At 36.4% G+C, this 20658-nt stretch overlaps 1 protein-coding gene and 1 long non-coding RNA gene across 2 annotated transcripts; one reads left to right on the plus strand and one right to left on the minus strand.

Annotated features, from left to right (window-relative positions):
- Positions 1-55: 55 nt before the first annotated feature.
- LOC137387659 (uncharacterized) lies at positions 56-19103 on the minus strand. Its single transcript, XM_068074142.1, has 5 exons — positions 18796-19103; positions 13729-13814; positions 10195-10828; positions 2389-2516; positions 56-1320 (listed from the first exon to the last, which is right to left on the minus strand). The coding sequence occupies exons 2-5, from the start codon at positions 13789-13791 to the stop codon at positions 319-321; spliced, it is 1827 nt and encodes a 608-aa protein (XP_067930243.1). The 5' UTR covers positions 13792-13814; positions 18796-19103; the 3' UTR covers positions 56-318.
- LOC137386731 (uncharacterized) lies at positions 17885-18676 on the plus strand. The gene is made up of 2 exons (XR_010977832.1): positions 17885-18007; positions 18380-18676. It is a non-coding gene; the product is annotated as an uncharacterized lncRNA (long non-coding RNA).
- Positions 19104-20658: the final 1555 nt, after the last annotated feature.

A 20658-nucleotide genomic window follows, 5' to 3' on the forward strand; every position in this document is an offset into this window, starting at 1 on the left:
TAGCTGTTTAAGTACAGATTGCTGGACGGAACAAAATATTACTATATCATCTTGCCTGCCTTTGCTCGCAAGCTTTCACAAGTCCTGCTATTTGTAATTTAGTAGCAGACTCGACAATTCGTCGTATCGGCTCGTTTCAAAGATTAAGGAGTAAAGGTAAATTGCACAGTTTGTTACCAGTTTAGGTATGAGAATTGTACGCTGCACACTGATAGCTCAGTGAATGCTGGTATATGTATATATGGATATATACATATATAAAACATAGATATATACATATATAAAATATATAAAATAGAATTGCTAGAATATAAAACCTTACGAATGTTTTAACGGTTGATATACGCTCATTCCAGGATCTGAGGGTAAAATCCTTCGATCAGGTGTTCTTCCATGATTGGCTGAATCACCCAAACTATGCAAAGATGTATCATCATCATCAGGGTGCTCCGATAAACCATCTTTGTCACGTTTTCGATTTTGCTTTTTGTGTCGACGTCGCCTTACTTCATGGTCACGCTCAGACTCGTGCAGTTGTTTTCCGGTGTCGATTGCGTATTTAATCCATTCTGAATAGTTGGTAACTTTTGTGTAGACACCATATTTACCGGCTATACCACATCCATCATTAGATCCAAAGCTTGTGATGCCATAGATGACCCACCTAACACCGTGTGGGGTCCCTGACTGACACAACAGAGGGCCACCCGAGTCGCCGTCACACGAGTCACTGCGACCATCTGAATACCCTGCGCACATCTGGTTTTTTGTTATAGTGAAGTTGAATGCGTCTTTACACTCTTGCCTAGAGACAAGCGGTAAAACGGCCTCTTTGAGCCTCTTACTTGCCCTTTGTTTTGGGTACTTCTTGTGCTTACCCCAGCCGACAGCCATACACTCTGTGCCAGCGCTTACTTCGAGGTTTTGATCAGGCACGCAGCTAAAGCCCATGTCTGCTGTGTTAGGGACAGGTCTTTCCAGTTTCAAGAGAGCTATGTCGTTGTTCACTGACTCCCACTCAAATCTGCTGTGGTCGATAACTTTTGCTATTTTATATATATTGTTCTGCCAGGAGTTGTCTCTTTCTTTCATCACCCTCATGTCTGTCTCGCCTACCATTACTACCATGTTTGGTTTTCGTAGGCCGGTTTCTCTTTGTTTTACACAGTGGGCAGCTGTCAGCACCCACTCATTGTTGATCAATGTTCCTCCGCAATATTGCACATAACTAGGATTGTCTGTATAGCTAAGGTTGAGAAGTTGTTGATTCCTGGGGAAATCACTGAAATCATTCTTCTTCTTATCGATCATGATAGCTACCTAAAACATTTGAGTACTGAATATTAGAGTTGTCACACCATGGCCATCCTATTTATTATAAAAACTACCATTTTACATACATTATGTTTTTATGATGAAGATTTGGAATTGTGTGCACTTTTAGCTAATGGACATTCGCATGTTGCGGATTAACGCGAGCATTTTGTTAAAAGAGAAGGATTTTTACGCCAGTGGTCAGAACGCGGCATAGTCGGAACTGCTCAAATTGAAATACAGATGGCTGAAATGTGGAAGAATGTTTAAAATGGAATAGCTTGCACGGCAAGTGCTGTTTCTATCTTCTGCAAGCACTTAACCTTCGCAAGCAATATTCAGTAATATATACACGATATATTCAGTAATATATACACGATATATTCAGTAATATATACACACGATATATTCAGTAGAAATTTGTGAGTAACAAAACCCGCTCGACTTGCAGATTTGTGACGTTTCTATCTGGCGGATGCAAACTTGCGGGATTAACCGCATCATGGAAAGATCATGTGATGAACAGCTGCTTGCACTCCCCAAATTCATCAGAATGTCTGGGTAGATTATTAACGTCACAAAAGACATGCTGACTAATGGCCATCCAGTGATTCCACACAGCTGATTACACTAATATGAGGTTTTGCTAAATAATTTTGTACAAGGTTTGTTCAAGGATTCAATGCTTTTGTACAAAATTATTTGTCACCATCTACAGAAAGCTTTCCGCTCAAAACAAATAGAAAAGTTTATAGGTGGTTACTGTATCACTAAGATGCCATAAATTAAAATTTATCAGTATGTTACTAGTTACGATATTCCTGTAACATAACAGGCAAAGTATTCTGGATGTTTTCCAATGCGGCTAATCAGAAGAAGCACCTCAAAGTAAAGATAATTATTTGTTTGCCTCCAAAAGATGGAAACCTTCTTTGGCTAACCGTGGCAGCATGACAAATTCATAATCCTTTTCACAACCGTTGTCACTGCTACAGAAGGGCCTGCATGCTGGACATTCAATAGAATGGTCATCATGATCCACAGCTATGGATTGCTTGATAATAAATCACTCACCTGCCACGGCCAGTCACCTTTCCTCGCTGCCCTTCCACCTATGATCCTTAGGTTTCTCTGCTGGAAGTTGCGGAGGCCGCAGGAGACACCCAAATCGAGAATCTCTCCTTCGGGCATTAATGGATTCTCTATAACAATAAATTACTTTAACGGACTGAAAGAAGCAGACCTATACAACTGTTTTCATGTCTGACAGCCTTTTGCAAGTATTTACATTTGAGACATCTCTCTAGTTGTCGGGAATCATGGACAAAAGATGCCGAGCTAAAATTAAAATATATCAAGAGACATTTATGGAACTCTTGGAAGCTAATAGTGCTCTTAGGTAGTTATATAGATTACTCTATAAAATTAAATGTACAGTAGATGCTCCTATAAAACTCCACTTAATGTAAACAATTTATCTAAAGTTTATGCTTTGTATTACGGACGAAATTTCAGATAAAGTAAAGCATCAAGTCTGTGCAAATTTTCAAATTCTATTTGAATAACAAAAGCTAGCCTTAAAAATATGATTTTCTCTCGTGCCGCACTTTGGAGAGAACACGCCGTATCATATCGGGGTATCTCTATTATATAGACTAGCGCACTGGCAGCCGAAGTGTGTCATGAGAGATCATCATGTGTGCAGATAAAGCACAGAGAATAAGTAGGTGTATAATTATTCAGAAATGACTAAAGGTGGTTGATTGGTGCAGTTGTTAGAGTGTCAGTCTATCAATCTGAATGGCACGAGTTGGAGTCTCATGAAAGCAGTCTTTTATCCTAACCTTTAAACTTGTCTTCAGACAGATGGACAGACAGATGAACAGACAGACAGACACCGCTCTTATTATAGTTAAGATATATTTTGGTTTCACTTTATTCCAGACTAACATAGTATTTTTCTTTTGTAAAAAAGTGAAAAAGAGTCGATTTAAATTTACATTGAAGGTGTACATTCCCCTTAATATAAAATTACTGTAATCATGGACTATAAACTAAGTTGTTATCAGTTATGGTAAAGTCATTAACTCTTTCGCTACCAAATTAATTCTTTATCGGGACATAATTACATATTTGTTAAAACCTAATATTTAAAAAGAGCGCATATAAATTTTGAACCTGTGAAAAATATTTCTATACCAAATAAGTTAGCCTAAAATTTTACATCAACTGATTCCTTAAAAAATCCACAAAAGAAGTTGCAGAATGATCTTGCACACTTTTTCGGCCATTTTCTCTATTATCGAGAACATACTGGAGACAGATGTTTTATCCATATTATTACACCTTATGGCATTATTATAATTATTATAATGGCAAAAAATAAAATAATAGCTCTCAGTAGTGCTATACTCAATGAAAGTCGCCTAAAGTCCATAGATCTAAAATTAGTGAAAGTTTCGCAGCTGTAATGCGTCTGACATGACTGGTTAGTGCTAAATAGAAGAAATCGCAATAAAAAAATTATGTTTTTGCAAAGCGAAACGACTCTCAGGATATTTTGTAAACAATTATTTTCTTTCGGCTCAATGCATGGAAATAGTTGTTTTCTTTCATTTAAGTGCAGATACAATAGATTAATTAATTACTCACTACCAGTAATCAAAAATGTTTGTATGACACTTACTAAAGCACCATGTGTCTCTTGGCCATACACAAATGCTTTGCTGAGCCATACTACGCGGCTCATGGTAGCGAAAGAGTTAAATTTAAAGTTGAGTTTAGTTTTTTCCTTTTTTGAATTAGGCTATTTACATTTTACGTTGCGTAGAGCGGATTATTTATGTTGTAGGAGCGTCTATTGCATATGATTAGCCTTACATCAAAGGCTGTTATTATGTGGCATCTAGCAATTATTTATATAAAAACCTCATAACGCTAGCAAATGCTTTGGTGCGTTGGCTGTCTCTGGAATACTTGCAGTCAGTGGACCCTTTTGGCCTGTGCATTTGATTCCTTTCATCTATATAGATATTTCTCATAGTTTGTCTGTGTTTTTGTATATTCGTCGTTGCGTATGTCCATCTATAGCTATTAAAATCTTGGATAAAGAAGATGTTCTGCAAAAGATTTGATCTCGGACCCTACCGTTCATACTTGATGGATTCATATGGCGACATATGTCGCTATATGGGAGCAAATATGCTACCACTCTCCTTTACGACGCAGTGTGATGGAGAGGGGTAGCTCTTATTAGTAAGCTTACTCAAATTATCCGGCAGGCAACTACATTACCGCTCAATGTTTATAAGCTGATTTTTAATACCCGGGCACCACCAGGCAGCGCAGCTAGTAGTGTATAAATCTAGCAGCATTTAAAATTTATAGAGCTGTAGGGGACATAGCTTCTGCCCAGTTCTAACTGAAGCTTAACTAACTGAAACTGACATAAAAATAGTTTTGTGTGCTTAAATATTAAATTATAATCACAGAGCATAGTTATTTTGACATTTATCTTGTTTTCATCATCAATATTTTTTGTAGTATATTATAAACGATGGTTTATGCAAGTAATCTATTTCTTATGAGTTTTGAGTGTAGGAGAATCCTGAATGCCTTTTTTGATGTGCCTGTCTTTTATCTGTATTTTTAATAAATTAACTTCTGCAGCTACTCTGTACATGTGTATGGCTATATCACAAGGCTATATCAATCATAAATCTGTTCACTTTGTCAGTTTCCGTAAAAACGCACCCAAAACCTGTTACAAATAATGTTTAAATTGGCAGCAACCCTCCTCCATGGTGCCCTTACTCGGTGTCCCATCGTAACAACTCCAGGTCAAGCTACCAGTGTTTTATTTTGAAATATTTTAGTTATAAAAGTTGGTATTTAAAAGGGTTTAATCGCTGGGTCTGCCAGATCACATGTCATTTTACACTCTTTTCTAGAAGTAAACAATAAAGATGTCATTTATTCATCAAAATATGTTTGTCTTAGGTTGATTTTATTTCTTCTTCAAGCCACAATACCCATCAAGACCTCCTAACCATACCCTCCTAACTGTGTTGTCTCGGTCACTCGTATCTCTGTTATGCATGAACTCAAAAGTCGCACATAACACTGGCTGTGTCAACAACAATTGAAGTGTGATCATGAACATTTAATAGGTAGAGAAATTATATGGCTGAATAGCACAAGTGTATAAGTGTTTAGTAGGCCCTATAAGGGAAGTATACAACTCATAATTCGAGATCTAGTAACACTTGGCTGCTTGATTTACTCATCATGCTTCAAGATTCAAGTCGCAAAAATTGTATTATATATTTTGGATCTCTACGGCGGCATTCTACTAAAACTAATAATTATCACATTTGCTCTCCACTCTTTGTGAATATAAAAAAAATTTCATATAGCCACTAGTTCTCCACAAGGTAGAAGCAATGCTTGAGGGAAGAACAAGCTAGCAAATGTGTGAGCCCTGTATTTGTCAGTACCAACTTTCTAACTTCTCAGGTATTAATTTGTGACTTGTACGTATGACAAATTAAATAGAGTTCCTTGAATGCGGTGAGAACAAAAAGAGTGAGAGGTCAGTGCAGACAACAAGAGTGGAATGATTCAGTGCAGAGCCCTGGATCAGCACAGAATTATAAGCATAACAGATATTTTAGCAAACTATGTTAATAAAAGAAAGACAAACATTAGAACAGCGCATGCCTAATTAATATCAGAAGTTAAAGTATAAAAAACTGCTCTATTAAAACTTGAGCAAGTTCTTGGAATGCAGCAAATGTTATTCGTATAAGTAGACATTCATATTCAACAATCTTTAATGGCTGATTCAACGAAGAGTTATATTGTGAAATAAAGTGCATGAATATATTTAATGCACTTAATTTCTCAATTTAATGCATAAAGTGTTATGTTAATTTTGTGCTTATAGCCAATAATCTTCTGTATTTTAGGGTTGATTTTTAAATAATTTCTTTGAACTACTTTTTTTCACATTTTTAGAGATGGAAGACTTTAGTGAAGCTAATTTATGTCATTTGAAAGACAATTTTGTGCTGAATAAGATGCAATTTTCAGTTTAAAAATATACAAATTACTTTTCAGGTTATAAAAGATTATATTCGAGCTTGTCGACTTTTGAATTTCTTTGGAAAGTTAATTCCAACTTGGAGCAAAAAGAGTTAATTAATGAGAAATACAACTATACCAAGAGTTGAGACTACATTGAGAGCTAAAACACATCCAAGTAAGCCTGAGTGAGTCTCACGCATACGAACTTGCTCTACTTCTAGCAAAAGAACAAGAGCAACTTTGTTGATCGGCTAATCTATGAATAAACCTAGCCAACTGCGCAGTAACTACACAACAATTCGTATTGAAACCTTCATCGAAATGGTGAAAGAGTGACCAGCTTTGTACAATCTAACCAATTCTGACTATTGAAATATTTTTGTAAAAACTAACGGATGCAGTTTGTTGAAACGCTCAAGTTAGACAAATGTGAGTCGCATTCTGCTCTACTGTAATACCACAAACTGACAAAATCAAACAGAAATAATCAAAATTTATTTTATTTATCGAATGATTTTGTAATAATTTACTGCTCAATTTTGTAATCGTTCAATTAATATTTTAAATCCATTATTGTTCAAGTTAATTTTTTATTTCATACTTTCCATGTGCCTTCCTGGAAACATGGTACAAAGCATGGAGCAAAAAACTTTTGATCTACTTCTTCATGAGTGCAGGTGTGTTGAAGTAGATCGCTGACTAGGTGATTGGTTACTGGTCAAGACGAGTTTTCAACTTCAGTATATCTAAATGAGCACTTCTCGTTATGTCAAGTGTACCGGCTCCACACTAAAACGCTAGCAAAAACTCTGGGTGTTCGTTGATTCCACTCTCTTTTGTATGCCAGATCAAATTTACTGACATTGAGACACTGTCCTTGACACATATTTAGTCGCCAAAAGGCAATAACAAATAACAATGGAAGTTGGTTGCGATGATACAGTTTTGAAGCTAATACTAGTGATAAAAACATGCTCAGGAAAGAAAGTCGGGCCAGAAAGATCAGCCCAATGATCACCAAAGAGCAGCAATGAATATGGTAGGCGATTTGCAGACACAAAAATCTGAATCATCAACCATTGAAAGCATTCAGAAGAACTATAACTGCTGAACTTTGTCGGGACACTGCGACTTATCGCTATGATTCAAATCTTGAATGTGGTGATTCTGGCAGGCAAAATACAACAGAATAAATTATTTATTTTACAAGGGTGCCTCAAGAACTAAGAAAATCCTCAACAGCTGCTCAAATACTGATAAAACTGGCAGTCAAATTTATGATTGACAGTTAATAATGCAAGAAGCTATTTGAAGTAATAAAATGTATTGATAAGTGGTAGAACAAGAGCGGAATAAAAGCAGACATTTATGAAATGAGTAATCCAAGATAGACCTCTGATGTCGCTGATTAAATTCATGGACAGTGACTGGCTAAGATATGTACCCTAGGACACTTATGTATTCGCCTCATCTAACTTTCGCGTTTTCGCGGAGTCATCCTCTCGCGAAAATTTCATGTGCGAAACTAGACTACCATAACAAACGAGCAAAAACGCGAAATTAAATAGCTTTGTTCATTGATAGTCCAAGAAACAAATGGCAGCAAGCGATCAAATTGCATTATCGACCTCGCCCACACCATTCTACCTGTGGTTCACAATTACAAACTAGTCCCAAATTGAAATTTTTTTTCTTATCGGTGAACCAGGCCCGTATTCTCTGGGGCAGCTGGCCGGCTGAGCTGTCCCAACTTTATAGGAACTTTCCGCGGCTAAGTACAGTCAAACTCGGATAACTCGCCCTTGGATAAAATGTAACATTTCCTCTCAAACACAAGGTTAACTCGAACGGATTTGTTTGGTCCGTTCCCACGCAATGATAAATTGCTTCAGATAACTCGACCTCAACATCATTTATTCGAAAAGTCATTTGCCCAATGGCTATGGAGACGGTCTTTATCACGGTAGAATATCACTTTATTCGAAGCCATAGAGACAAACATCAACTTTTAGTAGTTCTTAGGCGTCATCATTATCATCATCATCATCAGTGGCTGAATATTCTTGCTAATGACCTTTATAAAGGTTTGCAAAATATCAAGTTTTACCAAACATCCGCTTGGCCATGTCCCATCGAAAGTGTGGAAACTTCCGTATGAACTTAAAATAAAATCGACAAAATTGATCTTTGTTAAAACGCTAAAAAAAAGATGTCTTTTTTCTTAGCGTTTTAACTGCGGTCCAGTTTTGCCTATTTTATTTTAAAAACGTCTCGTCAGTCACATCACCTAAAACTAAACAAATCTCATAAAATAGAAAAATGTTGATACTTTCCGATAAAAATTTTTAAAACTTCACACGAGAGGCCCGGCTGAGGCCCCACATAAGAAAAACCTGTTGGGGGCTTACACCGCCCCCTCAACACCCCCAGGTGTTCATAACTAGTCGCCTAACATTAGCCGCCCCAACTTGCAACCAGTGAATACAGGCTTGCGGTGAACTGAACCTGAGGAATCTAATTATGTTTGTTCCACTGCATTTATTTTCACACCACTATAATTTCGCACTCATCAGAGCTGCGAAATTAAGGTGCAGTGAAATTTTACTCTGTATGCTACTCACAAAACTAAATACTAGCAAAATTTAAGTGTCCTAGGGTACTCAAGATACGAATCTGAACATACACAACAAATATAGCTTAGAAACTTGAAGGCTTTTGCCATAATTGTTAATACAGAAGAATTAGATGACACACTCTAATTGCTCTGCATCTCTAATTTCCTTTACTATGTTTTAAAAACTTAATCTCTGGGCGTTTACCTCAAATTGCATGGATTTAGTAAGCATTATTTGCTTGTTGACACGTCGTGCTCTCTCTTTCTCATATCTTGCAACATATAGTACCTTCACTGTATTTTTAATGTGCGCATGATTTGGAATTATGCCCACCTGAGTTACAGTGCGATAAGTATTTCAATGGACATTCGCGTGTTGCGGATTAACACGGGTGCTTTTCAAAAAAGTTGAGGGATTCTACTCCGGGGGTCATAGTGGTGCGCTCCTGTCTCACTTAAAGCACGCTTTCAAATTGGGAACAAATAAAGTATAAAAACTGTTTAAAATGGAGACCGAGTGGCATTTCTTGCTCATCATTCGCAACCATTTTCATCTTCTGTAAGAATAAAATATTCGATAAAAAAGAGTAACAAAACTTGTTTAACTTGCAGGTCTTGCCGTTTCCATATTGCAGAATATAGTCATATTTCCATATAGACAAACTTGCAAATAACCCGCATCATATGCATCATAGAAACATAGCCATCGTGTTATAAGCTGTTTTACACAGCTCTCTGCTATTAGAATCCCTTGATCAATGTAAATAATAACTCAGCTGTCTGTAGTTTGACATAAAAATTTGCCTTTCGTACAACTGTGTAAAATTCCTTTTGTAAAAATCGAAATTATTCGAGTGAGTGAAATCATAATGTGAACAGCAGACGGCGAGACTAGGAAAACAATCAGTTAGCTAAAATGAACGAGTGCCGCACTTGAATGGACTATTTGTGAATTATTTAACAAAGGCTGCAACACATATAACTATCAAAGTCATGACCAACCAAGCACACGGATTTACTTGTTTGTTGAAAACCGACTGACACAGTTATTGTATTTGCTTACAAGAATTGTGGTACAACAAGTGTCAAATCTAAGAAAATAGAAAACCGAGGTATCAAGGTCCCGTGGAGTCAGTTCACTAGACAAGACCGACTGCGTTGTATTAGTGTAACCAACTGACCTTTTTCTTCTCTGTCTCGCCTGTCTTGTTGGTTGATTTCACGTCGTCTCGCTGCCTCACATTCCTTGAGCTCCATGAACGTGGCCTCATAGCTGTTGAGTATGTTGATATAACCTAGGTACTGGTCGCAGTTGACTTGAGAAGACTCCAATTGTTTATCCGGTACACACCACTCCTCCTGTTTTACAGCCGCATCTTCCATATGCGGAACTCTCTCTATGCAAAGAGAAGTCGTGCAATGGCGGAATCGAACCTTGCGACAAACATCGATGCACTCACTCCATTCGCCCCAGGTAGAAAAATGATAGTCGGGAAGGCAGTGGGTCGATAGTTGTACCAGTTGCTCATCGACTTTGGCTCTTATCGAAGGGTAATTGGTAGGTCTGACTAGAGCTTCTGTTGCAGGCAGTTTGGTCACCAGTGGGCTTTCACATCTGCCACATATTCTTTCATCTTTTAGTACATTAGATTGACATATTTCCTCCCTGATGCACTTTTTATAGCGAATTTGTTTGCAGTTTGAATAGCAGGCGAATCTGCAAGCAGCAGGGCATGCTGACCAACTCGCCCATTTGCTGTACTTTCTATTTGACGGCTTGTCATTTGGCCTGTTTACGTTTCTTCTTCCTTGCTCCTTAAACAATGTGTAAACCTCTGAATGTAATTACTTAATTAAAAGACTTCAAAAAGTTCTATAGTAAAAGACAAGCACTCATTAATCGATATGACGCTTTCTTCATTTGTGACTAGAAAAAATTATTTGGACTGATTGGCTAACGGAAGAGCATGCCGAGACAGGCACCTGTTATTTCACCTGTTACAACTATAACCTGCTAAGACCCATTCATACTTTTATGATTCATTGGGATTTTATCGGGGAAAGTTTGTTTATGAAAACACTAAAGGATTCTCTTGTGAATGTATGAAAATGCCACTGACAGTTTGAACCGACAGCACTGACAGATTGGAGAGACAGCCACCCAGTGCTCAACTGGATGAGCCCCAATCAACTAAGAGATTGTCAAAGTTGCAAAGGAGCCTATTCAAGTTTTCAATAACAAAGTAGAGAGTCTGTAACATGTCAAGTTATTCCTTTGGTAAAAAGGTTTGTCACTTAATGGCAACTTGTTAAGATTTGGTACTCCGGTGGTTCAGACAAAATGCATAAGTAGTAAAAATGCCACTTTTACACTACCAAGATCATACCGCTGCCGGAGAGATCATTATATTATATACGCTGACCTTTGTCAACATATCCAACTTTTAGCAAGCTAATGACATCATTGACTGATCAACATAAGAGAGGCTGCTGTGTTAGTTATTGTTGTAGAGAATATGAACCAATTTCAAATGAATGGATACAGCAATTTCCAGTTAATATTCCAATGCATATCTCTGATGCTACAAGTCCTATAAAGCTATGCTACAAGTCCTATAAAGCTATGCTACAAGTCCTATAAAGCTATGCTACAAGTCCTACAAAGCTATGCTACAAGTCCTATAAAGCTATGCTACAAGTCCTACAAAGCTATGCTACAAGTCCTATAAAGCTATGCTACAAGTCCTATAAAGCTATGCTACAAGTCCTATAAAGCTATGCTACAAGTCCTACAAAGCTATGCTACAAGTCCTATAAAGCTATGCTACAAGTCCTACAAAGCTATGCTACAAGTCCTATAAAGCTATGCTATAAGTCCTACAAAGCTATGCTACAAGTCCTATAAAGCTATGCTACAAGTCCTTCAAAGCTATGCTACAAGTCCTTCAAAGCTATGCTATAAGTCCTACAAAGCTATGCTACAAGTCCTATAAAGCTATGCTACAAGTCCTATAAAGCTATGCTACAAGTCCTATAAAGCTATGCTACAAGTTCTATAAAGCTATGCTACAAGTCCTTCAAAGCTATGCTACAAGTTCTATAAAGCTATGCTACAAGTCCTTCAAAGCTATGCTACAAGTTCTATAAAGCTATGCTACATGTCCTTCAAAGCTATGCTACAAGTTCTATAAAGCTATGCTACAAGTCCTTCAAAGCTATGCTACAAGTTCTATAAAGCTATGCTACAAGTCCTTCAAAGCTATGCTACAAGTCCTATAAAGCTATGCTACCAGTCCTATAAAGCTATGCTACAAGTCCTACAAAGCTACGCTACAAGTTCTACAAAGCTATGCTACAAGTCCTATAAAGCTATGCTATACAAGTCCTACAAAGCTATGCTACAAGTCCTATAAAGCTATGCTACAAGTCCTATAAAGCTATGCTACAAGTCCTTCAAAGCTATGCTACAAGTCCTATAAAGCTATGCTACAAGTTTTACAAAGCTATGCTACAAGTCCTATAAAGCTATGCTATACAAGTCCTATAAAGCTATGCTACCAGTCCTACAAAGCTATGCTACAAGTCCTATAAAGCTACACTACAAGTCCTATAAAGCTATGCTACAAGTCCTATAAAGCTATGCTACAAGTCCTACAAAGCTACGCTACAACAATAGTGACACAGTTGGGTGAATATAAAAGTCGCTCTTTTGGCAGAGCTGTCTAGATGTGACAAGCATATAATTATGACCAGCAATCAGCCTTGATTGGCCATAAAATGACAATGCTGGTTTATGATTATATAACTTTCTTATCTCCATCTTTGAGGCATGCAAAACTCTCATAGAACCTTGGTACCACTTAGTATACAGATCTCGCCAGTCTGGCGCTCAATATTGTATTACACGAGTTGACACAAGCGTATACAGAATATGCACTCCTACAGGAAATGATTTTGTGGTAAAAGAAATAAACTTGGCTAGCAATAATCCACATTGTCACTTTCTTCCTCTTGAGTATCAATACTAGCCTTATTTTACTAGCCCATATTTTACTAGCCTTAATTCGGAAAGAGAACGCTAAACATAGAACATCCCACGTGACGAAAAAAGGGAAAGAATGCCTGACATTGCCTCTTTATCCAAGCTAATGAGTCTTTGTACGCTGTACGCTGATGACATAATGTCAATATTTGTGTAAGGATAAAGGAATTCATGTAAATTTAGTGTAATTATTAAAAAGAGAATTAAACTCTGAGTAACGTGAATATTGGTAACAAGAAGACGTCTGTATTTGAACAATCCCCTGCGCAGAGCTAAGGAATGCCGCATCAAAAGTCACTTAAATCAGCATTAACATGCATATCTGGATTTTATGAGATTAACCAATAAGTCTATTAGCCAGCAGTGATCATGTCGACAACTTTTAAAGTCAAGCTCATATAGTCTCTCAAAACACGATACCTTTCTACATTAACTCATATATATATGTATATGCATTGCCCCTTCACATTTGCTGATTCTATAGTTAAATAATATTAAACAGTCTTCCAGAACCTTTATATTTTTTTTTGTTTTAAAGCTTTTACAGCAATACCAACCAATCAAACCTTTATGCATATTTACTTGGATTTACTGGTAGCCCTACCAACCAAACCTCTGTGTATATTCACTTTGACAGTACCACCAACCAAGAGTCCCATATGCAATGACTTACTGAAGGTTGAATGCAGAGAAGACATGCCGTCGTCAGCCAGATAAGTTTGGTTGTCAGCTTCATTGTATATATTTATACTAAGCAACCTACAACAACGAGATATTACATTTTATCATTTCGAGTCTACCCCTAGCCAACCTAAATAACACCAACAAAGGCTTTCTCTGAGCTCAGAGGAAGCCTTTGAGGACAAGTAGGACAAGCAGCCAGCTGTCTCATATTAAAACGAAATTAATCGTCATCCAACATACGATTGCGGCTCCAAAATGGCTCTCAACCAGCTCAGAACAAAGTCAAGGAAAGAGGTGTCAGCATGATTAAACCATAGATTAGTTAATGATCTCAGATTTTGTATGAATAGAAAAGACCCAATGACCGAATAATTGATATGGCCTGTAAAACTCATAGAAAGTTCCAGTCTTGTGGCTGTGTTTGCAGAGATAAGGGGTTAACTACTAATACTGTCTGGTGATTATTGTATATCGCAGCACGGTATCTTCTGCAGTATTCATTACCCAGCACACATATAATAAATTATTTTAAATACATTTTATAGGTGGCAGAGTGTATTTACACTCTAAATATGCCATATCTTTCTACATATCTTTCTATCTTATAAGATATATATCTTATATATATATTCTAATATATATAATAAATAAATATACATAATATATATGTACAGTCAAACATGGATAACTCGAACTTCAAGGGACCGAGCAAAAGTGTTCGAATTATCAGAGCGTTCAAGTTATCAGAGCACTGTCACAAGTCCATATATTTACTTATTTATTAGTAGATACATGTACATATACAAACTATAATATAAATCAAAAGCACAAATGGCTTGTTTCAAATTAAATGCTTCTAATGTAAAGTTTAAAACGTTTTCATGAAAAAGTATAGAGATTTTTCTATCACTTGAGATTGGTTTGTTGTTTGAGGTGATGTTATTGCCAGGACGTTTTTCAGATTGACATTGGCAAAACTTGATCGTTGTTGAAATGCTCAAAAGAAAAGACATTTTTTTCTTTTGGGGTTTTACCCACGTTCAATTTTGCCGTTTCTTCTTGAAGTTTATGCAGATTACCTTACTTTACCTGGGATTCGTTAAGAGCAACACTCCGAGGCAGTTCAATTAGTAGTTTTACGAGGTTTTACGGTACATTCTATATCACTCACGCTTTTTTAATAGATACTTATTGAATGTACACACGTATTCTGTGTTTAGGTCAAACGATGAATAGTTTTTTGTAGCTCAGACAACGTATACGTTTAATTACACCAATTTTAAGACGTTTTAAACATTCAACATTCCGACTTTGATTCAACACGGAATCAACGTCGGAAAACTATTCATCACGGGCTAGCCGGGTCACGCACTCAAGGATTTTCGCCACGCACATACAAAACAACATGCGATTTTTGTTTTGTATGTGCGTGGCGAAAATCCTTGCGCGCGTGACCCGGCTAGCCCGTGCTATTCATCGTATCGCAGTATAAATCAATTTTCACCAAACTTTTAGAAAAGTCGTTGACAAAAATATTTTGCCGATGGTGGTAATAATGATGCTTATGAATTACGAAAAGATGAAGTTTGCCTCTATGGCTTTGAATAAAGTGATTTTCTAAAGCGATAACAATCGTTTAAGATATTGTTTCGATATTTTAAGAAGACAATCTGTCATTATCATTTATCCCTTTATTACATTTATATCTATATTTTTAAATACTGTAAAAGGTCTTTCCTCTGCCTGCAAAAAGAGGCTCTTTGTTTAATTCAATAAAGAAATATATATATATATATATGTATATATATATATATATATATGTATATATATATATATATATATATATATAACAATCGTTTCGGTAGCCGTTGGGTAAAAAAACAGTTCGAATTAACAGTGTTGAGTTCGAGTTATCTATAGCAATTTATCATTACGTGGGAACGGACCAAAAAACTGTTCGAGTTAACCATGTGTTCGAGCTATCCGTGGACGAGTTATCCATGTTTGACTGTATATATATACACATATATATGGTAACGGATGATCAGTCAGACCTTCCACAGTTCCAGATTAAATTAGAATTATGGCCCCAATTCAATTCTGTTTTATTCTGTTATAATTTACTGTTTACACTACTTAAAGTTTACGTTGTTGCTTCCTAACATAAATTTATAAATATATATTTATAAATATAATAAAATCTAATGGAGTCAAAAAATATTTCACCGTTGCAAGTCATTTAGGAAAACAGCTGCAATTCAAAAATATTCACTGCATTTAATCATCATTTAAATTATCATTAGAGTTCATTATTTACAATTTATGAGTTGTTTAAACGCAACTGCTCTCTCATTGCAGTAACTATGACAAGATCTGACAAAAAATAGTAACAATATTTTAATCTCATGCCTTGTAGCTTCATTAGCTAATAATATTGCGAGGAAAGTTCAAGTAAAATAAATCTCAAAAAAATACTAAAAATTCCTAAGACATTTCTATATGAAAATATAATATTTCAACTATTTCATAACATCTATCAAAAAATCAAAAGCTTTTTTTTTTTTGTTATAGGCCTAATTGAAGAGTACCTCGCATTAGATGCTAGGTATTGTACCTATTCTTTATGTTTATTTTTTGGCATTTCTCTTTACTTTAGCATTTGTATGTACTATAGTTACTGTCATAACAAATGTTATCGCTAGAAAAATGCATTGTCCGTGATATCGAAGATTTTCGTCGTTAAAAAACAGGTGAGTCCACAAACCGCCAAACAGGTACAAGAATGGTTTTATTTATCCTTTACCAGGATTGGTGGGTTCACTATTTTGGTCAACTCAAAAGACCATTACTGTACTTGAATCACCTAAGTAAATGTGGCCAGTAAATTTCTTTCTACAAATTGATACTAATAATGACTAGATAACGTTGAGTATACATGCCTTTTTTAAAGATGCAGTTGGTTTCGCCACATATTCAAACATATCTTTTTCAAAGATGCGGCTTGATTATTTTATCTAGTAACTAGTTTCCGGTGTGGGTAGCAACTGAGAACTTCGGGAATACAAAGGCTGTGATGAAATAAGTTAACTTGACGACCTACATTAATTACCGTAGACTGGCAGAATCCTAGTCGGTACTCAGATCTTTACACAGTATTTATTTAGAGGAAACTAATATAACAAATGTTTAATTATCCTTATTTGTGGCGTTTGAAAATAATGTATCTGTAGCTAGATTGAAAATTTTATTATAGCAATCATGAGTGAATACAAAATAAAATATATGCCAATAGAGCTGCATAGGACTTGAGTTTTATCGTAATAGTCGATGTGAACATGAGAGTTAGAGACAGACTGTCTCACTATATACATCATTTTGGGCGAATCTGGGCACATCTTCTTTTCTGAGCGTTTTTACCGCGATAAATATACGTCAATTTTAATCTTTAAATATCTTGACAGTCAGATCGCCTAAAACAACATCTTAAATGATAGAAAAACATCGTTCCTTTCGAACATTTTTAAATAACCAATCTAAATACTTTAGCTCATGTTAATCCATTCTAAGCTCAATGTCATTTCCATTTAAAGGAATGCTTTCCTTTTTACTTTACTGTCTAATATAAGAAAAAAAGCGTATGAAGCAGTTTGGTATTATTTGAACATCATAGAACCGAATCATGCAGAGTTGAACCGAATGCATATGGTTATGTGTTGAATGATTGATATCATTTGTAATACATTGAGAACAATTTGTATGTTGGGCTGATCATGAGTTGAGGTATTTACATGGTGGATTAAGCTATCTTCAATAACAGAACCAACTACAGACTGTTGTGTTTGTGTCAATTTTCAGTGATTCTTTAGAAAGCTGTTTTTAGTTCAGAGATCATTATTTTAGAAATAAAAATTGTTCCTGTTTGCAAAACAAATAGGGACCATTGCTCCTTTACTACAGGTTTTTATTTACTTATATAGAGCAATCCATCTGCCCTCCGTCTTTATTTACTTATAGAGCAATCCATCTGCCCTCAGTCTTTATTTACTTACAGAGCAATCCATCTGCGCTCAGTCTTTATTTACTTATAGAGCTATCCATCTGCCCTCAGTCTCTATTGGCCTATTTTACTGAATACTCTGTGAGTTTTAGCGTCCAGCACATGTCATGGCAGCAGTTTAACTTCCTGTCTTTCAAGCTCTCAATATTTAACCATACTAAGTATCTAAACAGTGTAAAATGTCTTTGCTAGGGAGAGAGTATATTTAAAGGTAATTTTTACGCTTCCATTCTTTAACAACCCGATTCTCACTATCTATATACCTGTAGACTGTAGACTGTAGCCATAGTTTATAATTAGCTGTGCAAAGGGCATGCAGGTGTATCCATATGTGCCACACAAATTGCATGGTACTGAAGCATCCACTACTACCTTCTCCGCTCTAGCCAACAAGCACCTTTTGTCTAAGCTAATAAATGACTCCACTGTTCAATCACAAAGCTCACTCAGAAGCCAACGGAGAAGCACCTTGCTCAATATGTTGTTAGGTGCCAGTGACACACTTTTTAAATTAGACTTACCACAGCATACCTCTTAATTAGGATATATTCTTTCTGATGATGATGAGTTTGCATACTTTTAGACCAGAGGATATCTTTACAAGGTATATTCAGATGGACAAGTTAATGATAGTCACATTACTAGTGAGCCTCACTTGTATGCTAGCACGGCATATGCATTGAGTATCCTTACATGTGACATATTTCTATGGCAAGTCGAGAGGGTGGAATAACAACCTACTCGTCACCACCTGCCAGTCGGCAACAAACTGACAATGCTTTATCAGTTTGTTTGGGCAAACGCTGAGCATTGCTTCAGTTATGCAAATATTATTTATTATGTCCATACATTGCTTCAAAATATACACACTTCATGAGGAGTTTTTATCTCGTTAAACTCTGAAGGAAAGCGGTTTGTAAAAACAATGTCATATCATGAAATGTGGCAAACAATAATAAAATAAATCGCTGAATCGTGCCCGCAGGGCTTTGTACTTACCTATGGTATTCCGATGTTCTGTCCGAGGAAGAAGATTTTATGATCTTTTTAAAGGGTCTGTAAGCAAATATATATCCAGTATTTTGCCACACAAATCGTAGCAGCCACGCGTACTAGTGCCATGCAAATTATGTCTTTTTCGCAATTTGCAGACGAATTTGTGTGGAAATGAGACTTTATACTCCAAAGATAAGACTGCTGTGGTTGATGGCTGTAAGTTTGTCATACAAGCCTTATATCTATGAGTGCTTGCGCACAGCCAGTAGAGGGTATGGTAGAAATGCTCCTAGGCAAGACAGGTTGCTGAATGAGTGAATGAGCTAGCCTTTGGCATTGTTAACCGATGGCTAATTGAAATTCACTCTGAATAGTTCAACTAATTGCTCAGCTACTCAATGTAATGCGCGGCTAATCGAATCAGCCGTTCGTCTGCCAGCTACAGTCAAAGCACTTGATCGCTACAGTCAAAGCCTTAAACTTTTAGCTTTACTAATGTTTAATTATTAAATTCCTGTTGTTTTCTCAAATCGCTCAAAGTAAATTATTTGAAACGTTTACATGTAATATGTTTATATTTTAATTATTGTTAACAAACCCAAAATTTAATCTAGCAATTTAAGCACGATGAAAGCTGGTTCAGATTTAATCATATTTGCTGGTGTTTATGTTGTCCAATGTATACAAAAAATTTAACAGAATGTTTAAAAACACGTGATTAAGAAGGAATGTAGTTTCTAGGTATTTATGAACAATTTAAAAAATGAAAAGATAGATAATAGATGGCAGGGTTGCGACTATTACAAAAAATCATAACTGCACGGTGGTACTCACTGATGCCCAGATGTAAAATGTATGGTGGGTGCAGTACACAGTTGTCTAGATATCTATGTGGTTGCATTAGCAGTGCAGTAGTAAACATGTCACAGCCATGCAGTAATTGCATTACATACTTTTACTACTGCGCAGTACAAAGCATACATGCAGTACAACTATTTTCTAATGCACAGTAAACAGTGGGCCTACTAGTGAGGTGCTGCATGCAGTGGGAGTGTTGCCGGTGTTGCCGGTGTTGCTGGTGTGCATTTCCAAGTACTCAATGTAGTAAGAACTTGAGCACGACACATTTTTTCTTAAAAAGGCACGCTAAACATTTTCGTGAAAACTCATCACAGAATCAAGTGTTGAGTTGACTTGGACACAACCACAATCACAATTGCATGATATGAATGCTACTTAACTTCAGTATGAGTGGGCAAACAGATGGATCACAATGAACACGTTATATCTGGTTGAAATGAAAATATATTATAGTTTTAATATACAATGATAATGAAAATACAATAAAATGACACTAAGTTCATTCATTGGAATGGTGATAATGCCCTATATAATAGTAGATAATGCTCCCTATTCCTAAATGAAATGGGAGTGAGAGCACAAGTTCATGAGTTTGCTAAACATAGCGTCTGACACTTTAGTACAATTTAGTACAGATGCTTGGAAAGTCAGAAGTGTCAGGTGATTCAGTATCAACTTCATACTAATGTGTAGTTGCAGTACGCGCGCAGTACGCGCGCAGTACGCGCGCAGTACGCGTGCAGTCTCAAGTTTTGAAGAATGCTCATTCACAGTACGCCTGAGTTGTTAGGTTTCAGGTAAAGCATAATGTAAATATATTGCGGAGGACGCTTTGCAGAAGTGCAGTTGCAGTGTCAGTAAATGTTTATTACACATTACAATGTAGTAATGCCCTGCATTGCGATGACGCAGTACTGTTCTAATGCATCACAACCCTGATAGATAGTGTATCCTCTAATGCACCAGCTAGAGGGATTAGAGCTCATCATGAACTGTTAATATTAG

The sequence above is a fragment of the Watersipora subatra genome, chromosome 2 (genome assembly GCF_963576615.1).
Source record: "Watersipora subatra chromosome 2, tzWatSuba1.1, whole genome shotgun sequence".
Taxonomy (NCBI): domain Eukaryota; kingdom Metazoa; phylum Bryozoa; class Gymnolaemata; order Cheilostomatida; family Watersiporidae; genus Watersipora; species Watersipora subatra.